We start from the raw sequence: 21,461 nt of genomic DNA on the forward strand, positions 1-21,461 counted from the left end.
CTACATGCACGTACACACAGAGCTGGATCCGCAGTGCAGGCGTTCAGCTCCAGCTCGCTGCAGAGGGGTGGTGTGCCAGGGACACAAGAGTTAGAGGTATTGCACGCTCTCATACTATTTTTAGGGCCAGAGGGGTGCAGCAGCGCTTTGGTGACGGTAGCCTTACAATACAGGAGTGCTACGCTCTCGCTGGCGCCGGTGCCGCTCTGTACAAGTTCCCTTCCCGGTGGCTGCCTGCTCACCCCACTTTGCTGCTGTCTCCTTTCTGTTTGTTGCAGATGCCATAACTACAAAGCTGCAAAAGAGAGGCTGGAGAAATGGTGCCTTACCCTGAACACAACTAATACGTGCAATAATTGTACAGAATTTGAGACTGCTGGTGCTCATTATTTCCTTGCCTGAATTTTTTTTTGTTCCAGGTCTGTGTGTCCCACATTGTGTCCCATATTTACACCTCAGTGGGCTGAGAGATACCATTGCCATCTGTCTTTATTTTTCTAACCCCCCTGTTTGGACACCACAGTGTGGAGACTACTGGGAACATGTAACACAGGCTGCCAATTTCATTATCTTTCTCATCTACAAACATCCATATTACTCACTGCCCCGCTCTTCGCATGGGATGAAATACTGGCATTTTAACAATGCTTTGGCTAAGAGCTGTGTCTCCAGTGTGCTCAGCACACCGCTCTCTTTTGAAGGCAAAATACAGCATAAGGCCAGAAAGGCTCTATTACTGCAGTTTAAAGATGTCCTTGAAGAGGTTTTTATTTGTCAAGCTCTAAGTTTGAAGTCAAGCCCATCAGATGCTCCGCATCTGCTGTAACCTCTGTGGGTACATCAGAGCCAGGGCAGCTACACGCAGTGACCGGACACCGAAAAAATCTCTCTCCGCTGTACATCCCACTCGATGGAAAAAGCATGGAAACAGCATGTTTCTACAGAAGGTACAGCATCTTTCCTTGCTGGAGTCACAGGGATCACTACAGCCTGATAGCCTCTTTTGATGCAGCAAATGTTTTGGAAGAAAACAGACAGTACATAGATAGGATTTGAGCAGACAAAAGTGTCTGCGAGGTAATGGATGCTGGGATAAAAAACCAGCAGAGTTTCAAGTAATAAACACTGTTTTAGGACATACAAATGGGTGAGACAAGGCCAAAATGGTTTAAATTCGTGGAAAATTTCTTTTTACTTAAGGCAAGAATAGAAAGCAGTGTTAGAGACAGAGGAAGTGAAAGGAATAACCTGCAGAATGAGGAATAAAACAAAGGAAAAAGAGGTGCTTTTAGCAAAGCCGGTGAAACAGCAGAATTTAAATATGTACACAGCAGAGCCTGGGCCAAGCCTAGGAGAAGACACTTCGAAAGTCTCTGCAGCAGGAGCTATGGACTTCAGCGAAGGCGCTATTTGGGGGGGGGAAGCTCATCATCCTGGGGGTGGTTGTGATGATACCTCCATAAGCTTCTCAATAAACAGATGCCCAGGACAGTCTTGTCAGCAAGTAGCAGGAGGTCTGTGACTGCTTTTCCCCCTCAGTCGAAGGGTGGTGGAGTTACTTTTGAGGATTTGTGCATCCTTCCCTAAACAGGAGGGTGGTGCTGAGGGCAGATTTGGCAGCTCTGGGCAGGGGTGCAGAGAGAGCGCGAGCAGCGGAGGGAGATGTTTCATGGGAGGTTAACTCTGCGTGCTGCTCACAGGTGGCCGGGGAGATGATGGTGCCAGGGAAGGACCTAAAATGTGGCCCCTGCGGTCCCACTTCTGCCCTGGCTGAGGGCTCCGTGTTGCTGCCCTGCCTGGCCTCTGGCCATCCACCTCTGGAGCACAACACCCGGCATGCAAAGTTTCAACCTAAGCACTTGCTGTTAAGCAAAGTTTTAGGAAACCAAAACCAGGATATTTTAATGGCAAAGTCTGGCAGCCTGCATAATAGCTCTGACTTCATTATGCAACCTGCAGGTGAGACTTTTCAAAAGCTTCGGAAGGGGACTTAGCTGAGCATGCATCATTTATTAAAATGAGTGTTTTGAAAGTCTCCGCATAAGTCAGATTTATTTTTTCCACTTAAAAGAAAACCTGAAGAGTCATTATGGTGAAAATAATGTTACATTAACAACAGCACTTGGACCACGTGCAAAACCAAAACTGTGGTACGGATGTGCTCTGCATTGGCCTGGTTGCAAGGTGTTTTCTGCCTTCCCACTATCAGGAGGAAGGGAAGCATCCAACTAGTGACCTCTTGGTATCCCTATGAGCATTGCTAATGGATAATGCCAGAACTATTAGTTTTGAAAGCTTCAGTTCATTCTCCTGCTGAGCTTATGACATGAGTAAAGCCAGAAAGACAAAACACCTTGTCAGGAGAACACAGCAAAGACTGCAGGCAGTGTGCAGCAGAGGCAGAGTGAAAATAGACCTCAACAGGGGACTACGTTGTCATTCTTCAGAAAAGGTAAACCAGTCACGCTCTACCTCCTGACAGGAGGTGACACACTGGGTAAGATGGATATACATGCTTTTAAACACTTTTTTTTCCCTCCTGTTGTTGTTCATTTCATCTGCTAAGTTAGAAATATTCTACTTCAGACATGCCACTGGTCACTTATCACCAGCTTGCAAAAGAAAGAAAGAAAGACAAGCTCCAAATGAGGACTGGTGGGTGGCTATGACAAATACAGGTAAGGTAACAACCAGTATTTCCAGCAGAAAAATAAGAATGAAGCACAGACTAATTGCAAAGAAAAATGCCGTCATGGGGAAGTGCAAAGCAATGAGACATAAATGTCCAAGCAGCCAGCAGTACTCTAAAGAAGTCAAATTTATGGTACTATAAATGTTAATTCGGTTTACACCTTACCCATTGCAGACATCATTCCCAATTGTAGCATAGATAACTATGGCTGGATTGTCCAACAGCTGGTTTCTGGCCAAGCTAAAAGATAAATACGCAGCTATATTAATGGGGAAATACATTCTCAGTGTCAATCACACACCATGCTTGTATGAGATCACATTTGGAATTAGCTCCCTTAGATTTGGCCAATGCTCAGATGACTACGCTTCTACGTCTGGGAAAGGGTTTTATTCGAGTTTTTTTTACAGTTTTGTATTTTAGTAAAGTTTCTTAAATATCGTTTTTTTTCACTTCTTCCTTTTGCCCCTCATAAACTTGCCTTTTTCATTGTTTTTCCTGCTGGCTTTCTATCTTCTTTGTATTATTCAGAAGCCAAATCAAGTAGTTTCATTTCGGGGCAAAGACATAAATCAAGATGGGAAGTTTTTAATCAGAGATAGGAGAAGACGACTATGTTTGGCTGACAACCAAGTTTACGTGTAGGATTGGGCTCAAGATCAAATCAGGATGTGGTCTGAAGTTCAGTGCCAAAGGTCAAGGATTCATTGCTACTTTTTGTGGAGGACAGAACAATAAATCCCTTAGGATGAGAACTATATTAGCATCAAGCAAACTAAATCAAACCCAGCTGCCCCACAGACCACCCAAATTCATCTGAAAAGGAGAGTTACTGCCTCTCACTATCCAGCAGCTACTCAATCATGTCCATGTGGAGATAACACAGTGGACCTGCCCATGTCTGTCGACACTGCTACAAACCAGGAGTAATGCAGTTAGGGGGACACAAAGCACAGATTTAGGGAAAGGCTTAGTCTCTTCCCTAAAATCACTGGAAATGCTCCATTGGCTTAACTGGGCCAAGATCAAGTCCCTGGAGATGGTGACATCCACACTTTAAAACAGTTTTTCTTCTGTTGATGAATATTTACACCAGAGAAGAAACAGCCAGCACTTCAGAGCACAGTGGCCAAGGGAACCTGTCCTTTTTAGGACACTTGTGGATAATACATTCCTTACAGTGCTTTGCTTGTTTCTTTTGAAGAAGTAGGGCTCCAGCAACACTTCTGTACCCCCAGTCACCATTCAAATCCCATTAAACACTCACCTTTTTATTAAATAGAGGAGGTTTCCTGAATAACCACCTGATCACACGTAGTGGGAACAAGAGAAATAGTACAATATGGTTATAGTGACAAACAAAATGAAGCGCAAAACCCAACTTCACTGCATATTTCCAAGAATGCAGAAACATTAAAAATAAAAATGGAACAAGTCATCTCTGTAACTTTTTTGGGTGCCAGCATTAGGAAGTAAAGCTATATCCAGGGACCTACTGCTGCTTACCTGAGTCCCACACTTCAGACTGCAGAAAATCCAGCACTTTTAAGCGCTGGGTTGTTTGGATCTGGCTTTTAATCCAGATCTGGCAGCTTCTTCCCATCTGTTGAACATAGTAGTCTCTTGTAAACCAGCCAACCTGACTTGTCAACAGTCGATCTACTTTTAACTTTCCCTATAAATTGCAAAGGGAACTGTTCTCACTCTTCTGAGAGTAAGTGTCTCACAGCCATACCACGTTGGGACTGATTCAGGTCCTAAACATAGGCACCAAGTGCCATTTTTGACATCCCAGAGTATCCAAGGCACCTGCAGCAGGGCTGGCAGATACAACACAGGATGCCTGAGAGATTGTGCACTTCTGGAGAGGCAGCTGGAAGTGGGAAAGATACTGTAAAGCATCTTAAATAGCACTAGACACCAACATTTGGTTGTCTGCATTACTCTCCCCATGAGTGTCAGACTTACGAAAAATAGTATTAGGTCAGCTGCACCCCTCCCAAGAAGATCTGCATTTCAATCGCAATTCACCCAAATGGTTGGATGTAAGTCTGTCCTCCTCCAGGAAAAGAGCTAGCTACACCTAAGCATCTGTGAGCATTTATAATCTTTCATTTATATCTTGAAGGAGAAAAGCATTCCCAATTAGGAAAGTTTTTATGCATAAAACTTACTAGTAGGGCTTTAAAGGCTATGCATATACATCTTAACTATCCACAGCGCACAAATCAAACTCCATCACCTGCAGTGCAAGAGTGATAGCAAACGAGGAGCCAAAAAAAGCTTTATGCTTTGTTCAAGATTAGACTAGGACTCTGACTGCAAGAAGCGTACCTCACAGCAACATAAACTTCACAGAAGCAGGCCCTACAGGTTGTGCTTGCTTTTATTTTGCAGTATTTTCACTCTCTCCTCTTTTCTTTCTCCTTCTCCTCTTGTATTACCCTCCCTCTATTCTTTGCTCAGCTCATCCCTGGTCTCTCTCTCTTCTCCTCTTTTCTGCATTGTGCCTCTGAAGCTTGCTTTGAGGAGCAAATCCTGTCTTCCCCGCAGCTCTTGGGGGGAAACTTGTGGACGGAACATCATTAAATCCCTGCTGGATTGGTATAGGGGAAAGATCTAAGAGATAAACCCCTAAGGTTGCAATAATACACTTTGCATTTTAATAGTTGTGCCTTTGTTACTATCTCTCACAGTGATGCCAACCGCATATATCAAGGGATCCTTTATGCTTTAAATAATCCAGTTCTTCCAAGCTAAAAATGAATACATCTGTCTGCTGCTTCTCTCCTGAGGGTTGCTGGTCCATTCAAAATCCAGCCCTTCTGCTGAGAAGCTCTTTTCAGCAGAATAAGAGCCCCACAAAATCCTTAGAAAATATGGCTTGGAACATAACTACTGGCAGGTTTTTTTCTGTTTATTAGCTCTTCTTTCAGCTAGAGTTCAACACCCCTCGGTTAAGCTATTCTGCCGCATGGCTCCCTGGACTGCGGCTGAAGCTCCAGCACAAATAAACTGTTGGAATCTCTAGAAATCAAAAATGTATTTACAAAAAAGTAAGAAGCTGTTCTTGGGTATGTATTACCTCTACGAGCGTAGGTAGTTATAAGCAGCTCTGTGGAAAGCATTAGCACATTTACAAATCAAGTAAATACATCAAGAAAATGAAGGGTTTTTTTAGAGAACCGTTTTCATGGGTAAATCGAGTCTTTAAGAAAGTTTTTGTGAAAGAGGATGCAATCTGTGATGAAAACACTCAAGAGAGAAAAAGAGATGAGGCAGAACAGTTACCCTTACGCTGTTGAATGTCCTGGCAGCTATTCCTGGATCTCTCCTGCCCCCCTCTCTGTTGCTTTCCAAACATTTTCAGACAGGTGGGGTTTTTTAGTTTTGGTTGAGGAGTGAGGGTTGGGTTTGCTTCCACTTGTGAGCAACCCCAGATTTCATAAACTGTGGAATACTTGAGCTGCACTTCTTGATTTTCTTGCTCTTAGACCTTGTGTGGCTGACAAGGAGCAGCACTAATGTGCACTGGAAGAGCCTGGGTCCAGATAGCACCAGAAGTGCTGCGTGGGCAAGAATGGCTTATTGCCTTCTAATCTTTTGCTCCCTTATGCTGTAAAAGCAATTGGAAATGTAACGGTGCAAAGAAAAAAGTCACTGGTTTTCCCCAAATGAACTAGAATTTCCAAGACAGACAAAGAAAAAAAAGAAAAAAATTATTATTTCTTAACTGGTTTTGAAGCCAGTGTGAGATATCTGGTGCCTGATGGCTCAGTGAGCCACAGCATGTGTTAACAAGGCCTAATTTTTCTGGTCAAAGGCAAGAATCCCCAAGAGACAGATCAGACTACAAATGGCAAAGGAATATACAATATCTATGTTTTGAAGTAGCATACATTATCCAAGTATGTCCTGCAAAACATGGATGACAATTGCAAGATTGTTCTGTAATTATTTAGAAATTCTGAGGGTATTCACTTTCACCATGTTTATCTGATGATTTTTTGGAATATTCTAGCAACTGATTTTACTATTAGGCTGCTTCTATCAAAACAAGGGATCTTCAACAAGTGCTGGAGAACATTTAGAAGAACTTTCTAACTCCACACCTAACCATTCATGCCCGGCCCTCACACCTGAGCATCCCACTCACCCAGTCAAAAACCAGAAATAGCACATGGCCTACCAACCTGTGTGAAGCTGCTGGAAGGCAAGCCACCAAAACCATACTGAAAACAATGAACCCATAAAAATTACCTGTAGAAAACTGTTCAGCAAGCCACTTCAATGGAAAACATTGATTAGGACTGTGAGCTGCTTGTTGTGCAACCACAAGCTGAAAGCAGTAACGGTGGCATAGAACAGATTTGTTACAAATTATTAACCTATATCTCATATACCAAGCGTCTTCTGGGGTGCCTGGTGAGCAAAGCTGGTCACCCAAAATGAATGTCAGCAATTCTGATGTGAATGTATTCATGGGACATGGGTAACATACACGGAGAGCTGACGGGCACCCTCCCTGGCCCTGGCTGAGCACCCTACCCTGCAGCCAGCTGCACAGGAGGGAAGGGTCCACCATCTCCAGGGGATAATGGGATTTTTTTAAGAAAAGGAAGGCAGAAATCCTGCTAGCATGGAGGCTCGGGAAGCTTTCCTCTAGGGTGAAGATGCATGTCCCAAGAAGGGCAATGGGCAAAAGTCCCTCCGTGCTGAGCTCTGACACAGCACTGCTGCTTCTGTAGGGGGGCTGGAGACGAGCATTGCTCTCAGCCCCTAGCTTGGCTTGCCATCCCTGGGCTCCAGCTCTTGGCTGCATGCTCCCCCCATCAGAACCGCATCTCCAGTGTCTCATCCTCTCATTGCATGTATGTGGGGCTGTGAAGCATCATTTTCAGAGGAAGGTTAAGTTGTCCCAGGTGGGGCTAGGTCAGATTGGTGGCCAGCTTTTTGCTTTACTGACACTGAAGGCGGCCATTTAATTCCTTCCATTCGGGGAAACTATTAAGCCAAGTGAGGCAATAAAAGCAAACCTCTACAATGCGGTGTTAGTGCAATGATTAAGAGAAGATACTGAGGGAAGATATCCTGGGATTTTTCTGTCACTTGTAATTTTTCCCTTTTTTAAATTCCCTTCTCAATTTTCTTTAGAGTCTTTTGCCCTGACATAGGCTCACCTCCTTTTATATCCTGCAGGTGTCTGTAATGTAAGTGGAAAGGAGACATGTGAAGTGGAGAGAAAAAGGAACGATGCACACAGTGAGAGGTTTTTTTCTTAAAAGTCTATGAGGGAATTAGGGAAAAGGAAGAGCAGAAAGTACAACCCCCATTAATGTAAAGAGAGCAGAACAAGGTAATAGGGTATCAGGTACTGAGATGAACTGGACACCCTTGCTATGAGACTGATGACTGTTTTGTGCCCACTCTGCCTGCCCGTGTGGCAGCCCTGTGAGTCCCCTGTGCTACTGTGGGGTGCAGCGTAGGGCCCTCCCGGCATCCCCCGCGGCAGTGCAGAGCAGGGGGGTGCAAACAAACAGGGACCACGCCACAGCTTCCAGAGGAGATGGAAGGGCAGACCTTTTAGCCCCATCACTGCTAGCGATATCCCTCTAAATCCCCCCTTTTGGCCATGGCCAAAAAAATCCCCCATAGAGTTACAGTGGGCTACACTCATTTTTAGCCCAGTGGAAATTCTTAGTCTGTGCATGGATAAAAGTGATCAAACCACACACCTCCCTACTCAGAGCCAGAAGAAAAGGCGCTGAGTTAAGTAAATAAGTGCTGTTCTCTATTTTTCCATAAGAAACGTATGTAATTAAGAAGCGGTTTCTATTTGATTCTAAAAGATGTTCATTAATGCAGCATCATGTTCATTAATGCAGCATCAAGTATATCAGACTAGTAAGGTTAAAAAAAAAAAGTAAAAAAACTTAACATACCATTTTGGGAAATGTTCTGTAAGTCTCTGTGATTGCAGCGATTTCTCCTGCGTAAACGTAGATACAGAGAGTCTGTCCAGCCTCTGAAACAAATCAAGAAAATGCAAGCTGCTAAACTCATGTAATACTGGTGAAAACACAGCTGATATTAAAAATGAAGTATGTTCTTGTCTCTGAACAACTCCATGCCCCAGTTACGTATATACTTCTATTGCACCGTCTCTCCTTTTTGTGGTCATAAATCTTTTTCATCTTGAACAGGGTGGCCTAAAATGGAAGCCAACATATCCTCTCAGAAACTACAAATTGATGGAGAGTTTATTTGAAATTGTTCCATCCAGGATGCTTTTATCCTGGTCGTCCAGATAAGGTGTTTAAAAACCTTTTTGTTATACTTCATTTATCAAAACAATCCTGTTGATTGCTCACTAATTGACTTTTCAATTGGTTGTTATGGAACAGTAAATAAAAAAGAAGAAATATTGGCAGGGCATTCGTTTCCCAATGCCATAAATCTTGGATGGATTGATCTGAAAACAGGTTATGCTTGATTGTGATTAGTTCTCTCCTTTACTTTTCGCTGCTGAGAAAAATGAAAATGCAAATGAAAAGGAGAACAGCCCAAAGGGAAGCTGATGAGAAGACCATGCTCCCAGCCACGAGTACATGGTCATCTCTATCAGGGCTGCTAATTTTGTGTTTGAAATTAGACACCAAAGGAATCAGGTAACAAATACCATGGCTTAAGAACAGCAAACTTGGACGAATGCAGAGAAACAGAAGATAACAATAAGTTTTGAAACCAGCAATAAAAAGTACACTACCTACATAGAAACGCATGATAACATCAACCAGTCACCGTGCAATGGGCTACACAAGAAACACCCGAGCTCTTTGGTTTTCAGCATAGCGGGAGGGCGGACGAGGAGAAGAAAACGGACCTTCTTGGTCAGAAGATATTAAAAAGTGGTGCCCCTGTTCACCCATTGGGGGGGTGGGAAAGACGAGCACGGACTGCATCACTTTGCCTCTCTATTTCTGCAGGCTGGGAGTAAATGGGAGCCTCCCACTGCACATTGCCAACCAGTCTCCACCACACTTAGTCTTTGTGGTGTGAGATTTTGAGCTACTTCTCTTAAAAATGCCTTGAAGTCCCAAACAGTCCTTCTTCTCTTTCTTCCAGATGTGGAAGAGATTAAAAAAGAGATTAAAAACTGAACACTGATCCAAGGCCTATCACTGACAACTTCAGGGTCAATACTAAGCTCTGATCACTTGTGAACTTCACATTCTTTGGAGCCCAGTTAAAAACTGTGTATTGAGTAGCTGGACATTGTAACAGCTTTTTAAAGGGTGGTTTTGCTGCTGACTGAAAGAAGAGGCTGCATAGATCTTCTCTGTTGGCTTGTCAAGTAGTATACCACTTTAAAACACACTTTGTGTGAAGGTAGCTGAGGCTGAGAGCATAGTTTTTGCACAGGGAGAAAAAGGAAGCAAAAAGTACAAGTGTACAGATATTTTTCCTGGAAAAGAATTCTGCCAATTTTTAAATTCTGTTGGTAGAGAGCCTCTTTAGGCTTGACTCATGCTTGGTTTGGCATTTCACTATATTCATGACCTATCTTAGACATACAAAATAAAAATTATCTGAAACTCAGGCCAGACCAGGCACTGTTGATGATTGTATCCTGCAGTTCCAGCAAGAGTCAAGGGCCTCTTAATGCTGGCCAGAAAGATGATTAACAAAATTATGAATATTTTTTTTAACTTCACAGTTAAAGCTGCAGGCATTTCAAGGTGTTTTCTTTGTGTTTGGACTTTATTTTCCTTCCCTTCTGGCAGAGACTTCTTTTTTTTCCATCTATCCCTGTATCCTTCCCCATCCACATGACCCAATGTAACACAGTACATTAGGTCACAGGCACTTCCAAATTCTTCTTTTGCTACTTCCTTCTCAATGTGAAAAAAGAAAGGGGAAGAAAGATTGCCCCAAAAAAGGGAACACCATGAAATAACCCTGGGATTACCATTTCTTCCACTGTTTCAGCAGCAAAAAGGAAACAGGAGGATGAGGGAAAGAGAAAAAAAAATAAGAAAAGGAAAATGCTGATTTTTGTTAGTTTCAGTAATGCTGCCCTTTTCTCTGCCCCAGAATTTTGAAAAAAGCAAGTTTGTTTTTCATTTCTTCGGTTTTTTCCTCCTTCTAAATTACAATTTGACCAGCTCTAAAAACTACCCTGAATTTTAGGAAGACTGGGCTAGCGTACTGTGCATATATTTAAAAGATTTTAAAAAATCCCTAGATCCAGTGTCAATCTTGATTTTAGAAAAAGCAGAAGCAGAGCTGACTAGCATTTTTATCTTTACTTTCAAGCACTGGTTTTGGGTTTTTTTTGTTTTGTTTTTTTTTTTTCTTGCTGTGCTTTGAGGGACCTTGAGACTTGCTATGACTTGGCCACCCTGCCTGTTGGCTTACCCGATGGTGGAGTTCAGAAATCCAGTGATCTCTGAGAACTGGGGCCAGTCAAGCTCGTCGGTGAAAGCCATTGGGAGATTAGCAAATGATTTCTGAAAGAGAAATTTTGAAATCAACATGGTGTTACCCTGACAGACAAAAATTCTTTTCAGTAAACTCGAGCACTTCTTAGCTGGAGCATTAGCTGGACAGCAGCAATTGTAACTATAGCTGTAGTGGTAATCATTTATGCATATACTTAAAAGGTCGACTCTTGTAAGACGGACTTATCAAGAGATGGAGGAAGGAAAAGCAGAAGAGATATCTGAATCACATCTCCTGGTGCCCTTTAATTCTGGATGAGCCCAAAACTCCTGACACAGAGCACGTACTGCAGATGCAGACCACCAAGGCAGCAGCTATTCACTGCGGCATCTGTCCTGTCCAAAGGTGGGTCTCCTTGGGCACAGGAAGAGATGACAGCATGATGTCCCCAGCATATACAGCAGAGGGATAACGTCAAATTCACTCAAAGCTCCCTTGTCCTCTTCAGCAGGATGAACTGCAAGCATCCAGCCCCCTAAAAACTTCTGCCTGGTCCTCACTGCAAATTCTGGGGACAGCACTGAAGCAACAGAGTCAGAAAGGCCCCTGAGCACAGCGGGGACCAGGGAGAAAAACACATGGTCTGCCATAACCTTCCCACGCAAATAGATGCAACCTTTACCCTTCTCTGCTTTTGCTGGTATTAGTCCCTAACGCTTTTTTTAAGCGACTGCCTCTGCGAAAGCCTCGATGCAGATGCAAGCCCTGTTGCACATTCAAAACACAGTGCCCTGTTCATTTCCACTTTGATTTCTGAATGTGTCAAAAATCAGGAAAGGCGAGAAAAATGGCCTCGAGAAATTGCGGCACCTCAGAAGGACGAGAACATGGAGTAAATTTTCAGCTTCTCCTAGTCTGGGGTATGCTCGCAAAGACAAATGCATAAATCCAGTGTGCTCATACTGAAAAACTGTTGATGAAAAAGGTAATGACCAAAAGAAGGTCAAAACATAAAATCAGAGAACTTACAGGCTGGTTTAATCCATGTAATTTATTAGCTTCATTTTCTTTTCAAGCAATTGTGGGGTTTCCTTAAACCCTCACTGCTATAAACAGCAAGCAGGTGCATAATTTTTTCTCCAGGAGGGTCAGAGGTAACTGAGGAGCCACAGACGAGCTGAATCTTGTGGTCCCCACCAACTCGTCATTCCCAGAAAATTATCATTTAGGTGAATGGGAGCTACGTTTGAGTATATGCCTACAGGTTTTGACTGTAAGAGGATGGGGGGAGATGCAGGGAAAGGGGAGGAGAGGTGAGAAAAGGAGGGTTGTCGAGGGGAAGAAATCCTGAAGCCAAGCTCTGAGAAGCCTAATGCACAGCAGATGCCAGTTTAAAGCATGTAACAGCATATTTGACCTACTTACAGTAGATCTTTGTTAGTTACCAAGGTGAAAATGGGTCTGGCTTAATTATCTTTCAGTTAGTTCTCTCCGTCTCTCTCACATACATCTATGTGTCCTTGTGTGTCTCTGTATATATGTATACACATATATATAGAAATGATTATTTTTTTAAGACTGGAGGGAAATTCCAAATCTGCCTTCTTCAAATCTGATAGTTTCATGTGCAGACAAGTGCTTAATCCAAGGGCGCAGTTATGAGCAGAAGTGGGGGAGTACAGTATGGCTTGGCCATTTGCAGTATTTGCCTCCTCGTAGCTTTGCATTAAAGTGACAGAAATCTTGAAATAGTCACTTAGCATAGAACAAACTATAGATATGTTCTCTTATAAGCCACAGCATATAAGAGTATAAAAAGAGCTCAAAAAATTATTAAATATTTTTAAAACAAATCCTCCTATGACCAATCCTCTCATTATTTCCTGTTGGCACTCCAAAACAATATTTTCATTGGACAATTCCCAATAATTTTTAACTGTTTTGTTTTTTTTTTTTTTCTCTGCAAACTTAGCTTAAATATGAATTAGCCAGAACCTAATTGAGTTGCAAATTGGTTTGGAAAGGAATATTTGAGCCCAGAATTATAGTTGCATTTAAAAACTGTATATACGTTTAGCATTGACACTGTTCCAGCAAAGCACTTAAAGCCAGACTGTTGAAGATATTTCAGGACCGAAGGGTGAAGATGAGTAGTTAATGGAAATTTCAGAAGAATGCTAGACCTTGAACTCTGCAGTGATGTAGTTTGGAAAGCATGGTCTAACAGACTGCGTTTCACTTAGTCTCAGATGCAAATGTGTCCCACTCTAGAGGTGGATCTATGTTGACTTTTAGCTTAAAACTCTTCTGAGCACAGCCTTGCTTAAATACCATTCTCTAGACTATTCTGGCTGAGAAACCATGCTTCAGCCTACATGCCAGATTTTAGCAGAGGATGATTAGAAAGTTATTCCAGCCTAGCTTCAAATGCCATATTTTAGCCTCAAATGCTCTAGATAGGTCTCATTTTGAAGGAATGTCCTCACCTCCTAAGCCATGGATGATGCTAAACGCACACATGCCAAGCTGCACTTAAATGGAAGAAGGTTCAGGGTTGCTATGGCAAAAAGTTTTCAAAATCAGAACACAAAAGGGTGTTGGAAACCTAATGCTCATATAAGCCTTTAGAAATGCCAGTCCCAGAAACCCCCAAAGCACTGAAGTATCCCTTAATTTGAAGGGGAACTGGGTACTTGTTTTTATACTGACTTTAATGCTGTTCAAATCCTCATGATAGCATTAAGTACCACAGACAACTTTCTTATTCTAAGTATACAAATAAGTAAGCCTTAGAGCTCTTGAGGAAAGCACAGCCTATCTTTTTAAAAAGCATGTATGGCATTTCGACTCTGTAAAGCTGCAAGGGACATAGGTTTGAAATTAGCAAAATTATTACCTTATTTTCCCCAAAATGCAGCTTCTTAGTCATCACAATACTAGCTGGGAGAAACTTGCCTGCAATTCACTGGATTTAGAGGGAAGTTAGAGAATGTTTTTAATAAGATTTTCACAGATCAAACTCCTGTTTTTTCTACTGATGCAAAAAAAGAAGTCAGTGGGATAAGTGTTTGGGACATCCTGAACCCTCACTTAAAGAAAAGCTGAATTCTTTTAATAGGAAATATACAGTATGAAACAGTTACTTTAATGAAACCTAAGAACCCCTTGAATTTGTGGGCAAATAGATATTTACTGGATTACAGACAGATGCGGGATTTATTTTTCTCTTTATTCAGCATGAAATAGAGATCCAAGGGTTTTAAAATGCATCTTCCTAGAAAGGGTATAATTTCCAGCACATTTATAAATACAGTGCTTTTATCTCCAGATAAAATTGCCTCTAAAATGAGATTTGAAAGTAAGCTTCTATCCCAGACACATAACAGAAAAATGCTGCATTTAGTAGCTATTTGGAAGTCAATTGTAAGCAGATGGACAGAGCAGCAGGAGCACAATATCCATCGCTAGACACACTGGTGTTTTCAACATTAGCTTTCTGCAAAACCCATCCACCTCAAAAAAATACCCAGTATTTCTTCGGCTTTGCTAAACCTCATAAAGTGCATGTCTACTGCATTACACTTCATTTTTAGTGTCCACATTTTCAGATCGAAGGACTGAACATTCAGCTCAATTCTTGCTGAACCTTTTAAAAGAAGAAAAGCCTGGCAAACCCAAAACCTATTGACAAGCAGAAAGCCAAAATAAAGTTGACTCACCCCTTCTTACAGCTGTATAATTCTCTTCCTGTAATTGTACTCTGGGTGTTTGGGGCTTTACGGGAGCGATGGCAGGTTAAGAACAGAGCCACGCACTCGGCTGCCTCTGCAGGAACATGCAGGCAGATATCCTCAGTGATGGGCCCAACATCATTTTCTCTGTCTTGCTGCACCTCAGCTAGATCCATGTAGGGCAGACTTTGGGACTCAGCAGTACCAGGTTGGTCAAAAACTTCAAAATCAAGGCACCTGCAACTTCCCCTAGTGCTACATAGGGTGGGGTCGTTTTTTTGATGTTTTGGGTTTTTTTAACTGAAGAAATAAGATGCTTGAGCTATAGCTTTCAAAGATGTGTCCATCTTGTGATGGACATTTTCCACACCAAGTAGTGTCTCCATATGCTCTTTGTGGGAAGAACATACTCTGAGAGGGACGATAACTGTATTTGTGACTGGCTCCTAGGTAAAGGCTTTGGAAATACCACTGGAAAACATGAGTACCCACTCTGATATAACGCACGTCTCAGGCTTGTCAACAGATGAAATGGGCTGGGGGTGCCTGCAAACAGCCCCCAAAACAGCCTCCTTGATGACTGCAGGAACATGATTCAGGTCTCTGCATTTGGTCACTTAGGTTTAAGAAAACAGGAAGATCAGAAAGGCACTAGGGGACTTGATATGGGACAAGTGAATGATGCAACTTGATGCATTCATTGACATGGAATGTATGACAGGAGCATGTCCCCCTGCACTGGACTACATGGCTGGTTATTACTGTGTGAGAGGCCAATGCCAAGAGGGCAGTAGGTTCCCAGTTAGACCGGGAAATCCAAAATCCAGTATACAACAGCTTCCCAACAACGGTCTTCAAGACAATGGCATGGGCATCTGAATTCCAAAGCTGTTCAGCCCAAATACCCATCTGGTTACGCCTGTGCTAATCATCCAGTTACCCAAACGACACCCTGAGCCTGCTTCAGTGAGGAAATTTCTCATTCACATTCTCTTTCTCCCTCACTCATCATTACTGCTTTTTTGCATGGTAGACTCTGTGCAGCATAATCAGAGAAAGCAACCATTCTGCAGAGCCTCTTAACTAAATTTTCAGCATCTCTCCTGAAAAAGTATTTCCCCACCTAATTAGCTTTAAAACAGGTATTAACAGCTGCCACTGATGTGGTGCTGATCAACAGAAGGGCCCACAGCATTGCTACCAAGTGTAAATTTTACTTTACACTTGTATACGTAAACACTTATATATGTTAACATGTATAGGGATAAATATAAATAAGAAATATATGAAATATATAAAGTATATAAAATAGATATGTAAAAATATAAAAAAAATTAAAGTAATAAAATAATACACTTAATAAATCTGAATTAACAGATACACAACCTTTTTCTTGTACAGATGCTAAAAAACCTAGATGGGGTCAGGGGGTGAAGTCCAACTTGGAATTCCATGTAGAGGGTTGAGGTTCCATTGAAATGGAAATTAAAGCTTTGAACTGACTCTAATATTGACTGTAGAGAAAACCGTTTGATAAACTAATTTTTCTATGTGTCTTATCAAAGAAATTTTGGCAGAATCAAAGCAAAGTGTCTTGACAGCACGGGGGAGCAGCAGGTACACGAGGCTAATGCTTTACCCTCCCCTCTCAGAGCCCTATCTTCAAATTCTTGCTGTGGTCCCAGATTAAGGGTGTTTTCTGTGAGATTAGGACATAGACTCTCCACACTCTCTCTGGTCAGAAAACCATACCTGGATGTGCTTAGAAATTCTCCTTGAGGAAAGCCTTGCACTGAAAAAGGATTGAAGCCAATTAATTTGTTAATTAAACTACAGATGAAGGATATTTGCCAGTGGTATTTAATACTACACATCAAGAGACAACAGTATTGCACCTTCACAACCCCGAGGCAGATAAATTGCTGCTATTGCCATTCTGCACACAGAAAGCAAGACACAGAGGACAAGCAAGAGGAAGAGACAAAGTCTGAATTAGCTCGGAAATTTTTTTGCTAGCACTTTTGTGCTCAGGCAACAACTTTCTTACTTAAGGCGAGCTGCAAATTAAATAACTTTTTACTATTGCTAGAGCTTAAACACAGATACTAGGGGTTTTTTTATACGACTGAAATCTCTGTACCCCTGCATTAATATTTAACTGCTGTATTTTTGCTAGGTTGGTAGGAAAGCTTGCAAACAGTCCTAGAAAAGAACCTGTTCTTTCCTATCCCAAATCTCACGTACCCCAGACACCCAGGCGGCTGTGCAGTGCACTACCGTAGAGCTCAGCTAGCCGTAGGAGGGCTGCATTTTCCGCAAGGTCATTAGCCCAGCCCTGCTCTGCCCTGGGTAGCTATAACTGACTTTTTCAAGTTCATCTACATTACCAGCATACCATGCCATACCCCTGTCAGAGGTTTGTCTGACGCTGCCCAGCTCAGGGTGCCCAGCGTCTGAAGAGACATAAGGTTATCTATACTACCCTCTTTTACCTTCTTCTGCTAGGTCCAATAAGCGGTATTTTAAGCAATACCTTAATACATCCATTCCTTACTGGGCTTAGAACAGATGTCAGCCCTGGTGCCTTGTACTGGTGCACGAGAGATCTCTCGTGGGACTGGCTTGCAACAGCTCTGGGTCTGCATGTGAAGTCCAGGCTTCTCTTTTACTTACTCATATATTGTGTTTTAGCTTCTCCAATTCCAGTGATGCCTTAACTCCTTTTATTTTATATACTGTGAGTGGAGTGACTACAAAAGGTCAGAGAGTGAACACATCTCTCTTTGCCCTCCTTGCCCCAGTGCAGGGTACTAGCTCTAACCTGGAGTCACCCTTTCTGCAAAGAAAAGCAGCCCACTTCTCCCTTTCCAACCAGTCCTTGATCTTCCCCACACACTGGCCAGATGGAGCTGAGCACTGAAAGCATGTATTTGTTGGGCCTTACACAGAGAGCACCAGTTCCCTTCCTGTGCAAGCTGCTCTACACCCATCAGACAGTAACAAGGTGCCATCAAAACTCACTTTATAATCTGCACTCCAGCTCCCGACCTTGAAGCTTCTGCCTCTGCGTGCCATTACCAGCCCTTGACCCATCCAGCTAGTGGACCAGCAAGCTTCAAGCAAGAGAAATGCTTTCTAAACCTTAATTACAGTGATAAAAAAACGCTGACATAGTCTAAAACTCTTCTTGCCTACACGGCTCTGCTACTAGCGTCACTTACAGAATCATCATCACCATCAGTATTATTACCATCTTTATTAGACAAGATAATCTCAATTCTCATTAGTGGTAATTTATTATGCTCATCATCAGCTCTGTCATCAGTGTCATTCGTTTAATCGTTGCTCATAAACGTTTAACAAAGAAAAACAACTGCTAATCTGCAACATTTAAATCAGCTTAGCTCTGGGAGCAAAAGTGGGAAAATACATGAAACTCTCAGACCTCCAACTACTGACATTTTGGAACAAGTATTGTTCTCCAGAAAATGTCCATATCCTTCTTCTACAGGAGCCATTGGAGGTGTAGCAGGTTTTCACCAAAGAAGGTGGGCACTGACGATCTATCTGCTCACCCCCGTGCAACAGACTCTTGTGCAGAGAAGGACAACGCACAGTCCTCCCTGGCTAGGGAGTGACACCGGCTCGGGATAGGAAACAACAGCGAAGGACAGGAGCATACCTGCACATTTGTCTCCACCCTGCAATTGCGGTTTGCTGGAATGATGTTTTCCCCTCAATTATTTCATTCCACGCCAGTGAACTGCAACAGTTGAGGCTCAGCATCATTCCCAGTCAGGCACATTTTGTTGTTGTTTGAAAATGGGAAATGCTGGGATACTGCCCAAAGATAGACATTAGTGTGGTAGTGATATTTTATGGTCACTACAGAAACTCTTCCCTTTAGGACAAGTCCATTATAAACCCTTGGATGACCCTCAAACACCTGCAGATGTAGTTGTTCAACAAGCCTCAGAGCCTGAATGCTGGAGTTACAAGCCCTTTTTCACATATGCCACAGAAGAGGGAAAACAATCCAGGACCCATCATTTCAAAGCCAGATGCCTAAAACAGAAGCTCCTGGACTGTCAGCAGGGTCACTTCTGCAACACTTGCACAGCAAGGAGCCGTACCAACAAGCCCGCTAACAGCAGGGCCTGATCCCACAGGCAGCACAGGTCTCCTTGAGCCGCAGGCATGTGTGTGGAAAGCCAGATGTCCTGGTTTGCATCCCTGGCACAGCACTGGGCCACCGAAGCCAAACTGTTCCCTGACCCAATTGCACAGATGTCAGAGGAGCAGCGGTACCACAGGGCTATGCTTTTTTATCTTCAGAAGAGCAGCTGCAGTAGGGGACTGACACACGTTGAGACCATAACGATAAATTCCAGTGCAATGAGGCATTTTGCACTTGTTTCCCTTTGGCAACCAGCAGTATAGTGGTTTTGGCAACCCGAACATGATTCCTCACCGCTGACATCTGCGTGACGGTCATCCACTCGGGAGGGATGTGGAAGTGAGCGCCGGCCGAGTCTCCCAACAGCACGACCCCTTGTGAGTCCGCACCTAATTAATGCATTTTGTTAGTCGCATGAGCAGAAAGAGCAAACCAAAACAGAGCACGGAGAGCAACGCTTAAAGAGCAACAGCAATGGCAGCTGATGGAGTCATGGGGTGACTGGCTACACCACTCTTCACGTGGCTGAAATGTTCAGACCCTGCAATGGGATTTTTACTCCACCTGCAGCAAAAAATGGCTATCAATCAGGCATGTGCCAACAACCCTAAAGCAACAACCAGGGACTGGCCATGAAAAACAGGGAGAGGTCTTTCTAATCAGAAAAAATCCTGGTTGTATTCAAGGATGGATGTGTTATTTCAGCAGAGGCTCTGCTGTGCAGCCAACATTTATTTTTACTACCCTAGAATATGCATTAAAAAGTACTTAAACATTTAGGGAAATCGGATTACTCAGGAAATTGCTCAAAGCTCCTTATAACAGAACTGGGTGGTGGATGTGCTACTCATATGAGTATTTCTGCTAGAACAATCTGGCTGGTTTATAATTAATGTTACTTAGCATTTGTTCAGTGCCTTTCATCTAAAAATGTTGAAAAGTCTTGCCAGGCAATGGTTCATCCCTAGGATGCTGATTTAAATGTAAGGCAAGGTGAGCAGCAACTGTAGTCACGGCTGTTCAGAGAGGGTGTTATTTGTGCGTCTGTGTATACACAGGCACCCACGTTGCTGTCGGGGAGATCAGCTGATGCCATTACTTCACCACTTTAAGGCCTTCTCTGGAAAAGTATCAGCATGATTGCCGGTATTTATGGCAACGGGTCAAACTGGACAAACACGGATGTTAAACTGCTCTCCCGAATCCCAAGGCCATCCCTCTGCGTTAGGCTTCAGGCACCACGGAAGATGCAGAGGTGACATCTCCGTTTGTTGCTGTCCCTGATCTATCTATTTCAACTTAATAACTGAGCTGGCTTTTAACGGGAAATTACCATCAGCCTGTGCTTTTCATGTTTCATCTTTGACCATCCTCAGGATAAAAAAAAAAAAAAAAAAAAAAAATTTTGCCATTTTACCTTTCTCATGAAGTTGTAAAACCTGTTGTCTTTTCCCTACATTGGCAATGACCATGAAAATATTATAATATTTATGAAATAAATACAAAAGACACATTGTTTCTTGTACTGACTGTAAAGATTTACCTTTGCAGAATTTCTCCTCGTAGGGAATTCCGTCTTTTGGATCCACACCCTGTTGGAGGAGAGAAGGGGCAGATGATAGTATCTATCTAGCGCCTGAAAAATTGCCGTGCAAAACAGAGGCTGAGAATTCAGTTCTTCTTGAATGTTTGCCTGCAGGAAGCACTGCATCATCATTATGATGCTTTCCATTACATTATTTTAATAAGTATATGTACACTTAAATTAATTATAACAGCTATAATTTAAATAATCATAAGCATCAATAAACAACATTCACTCATAACTGCTTCCCTTATGTTTCCTTATTTTTTAATAAATACAGTTTTATTACTTGGAATATCAAAGGCAGTAAATAAATACGAGTAATCCAAATCAGTTAATAAACCAGAATAAATAAAAAGGAAACATTTCCAGACTAATTCAAAAGAAAGAAAAAAGTGAAGCAGCAATCAGGAAGGAAGTATAAAAAGTAACTTCATTTACTTACCCATATGCCATTGCAGTTCGAGTCACTTTTCACATCCCAGTTATCAGGACTAAAACAGTTACAAAAGGATATACAGTGTTAGAGAAAATAAAGCAAAAGGGGCTTTTGAGGAAATCAGATCCTTTGTGCCATTTTTCACTAAGAATATACAATAATTAGGAATTCCTTTCTGCACAGAAAGGTGGAGTTTTCCCCCTTTGAATCCAGGAGAGGCAATTTTTCCTAGCAAAATGTAATATTAATTTCAAGTTAATACTGGAAGTTGCTGAATGAAACTTACCCTTTTAGTCTGCGTATTCATTTAGGCGAAGTGAATAGCATTGATTTTTGCAGAAGACAGACCCTTTTCCCCTGCCCTCTTCCTTTCTTTTAAATGTTCACTGAACTCC

The 21,461-nt window shown here is 42.4% G+C and overlaps 1 protein-coding gene across 1 annotated transcript in view; it reads right to left on the reverse strand.

Annotated features, from left to right (window-relative positions):
• AOAH (acyloxyacyl hydrolase) overlaps positions 1 to 21,461 on the reverse strand; it is an 80,188-nt gene that overhangs the window by 19,475 nt on the left and 39,252 nt on the right. Inside the window, exons 10-16 of the mRNA XM_082303718.1 lie at positions 21,073 to 21,121; positions 20,586 to 20,634; positions 19,337 to 19,431; positions 11,111 to 11,202; positions 8,635 to 8,717; positions 3,960 to 3,996; positions 2,858 to 2,932 (exon numbers count right to left, since the gene is read on the reverse strand). Of these exons, the coding sequence (XP_082159844.1) occupies positions 2,858 to 2,932; positions 3,960 to 3,996; positions 8,635 to 8,717; positions 11,111 to 11,202; positions 19,337 to 19,431; positions 20,586 to 20,634; positions 21,073 to 21,121 (480 nt within the window). The remainder of the gene's footprint in view (positions 1 to 2,857; positions 2,933 to 3,959; positions 3,997 to 8,634; positions 8,718 to 11,110; positions 11,203 to 19,336; positions 19,432 to 20,585; positions 20,635 to 21,072; positions 21,122 to 21,461) is intronic.

Source organism: Platalea leucorodia (assembly GCF_965183815.1).
Source record: "Platalea leucorodia genome assembly, chromosome: 1".
In the NCBI taxonomy this organism is placed as follows: domain Eukaryota; kingdom Metazoa; phylum Chordata; class Aves; order Pelecaniformes; family Threskiornithidae; genus Platalea; species Platalea leucorodia.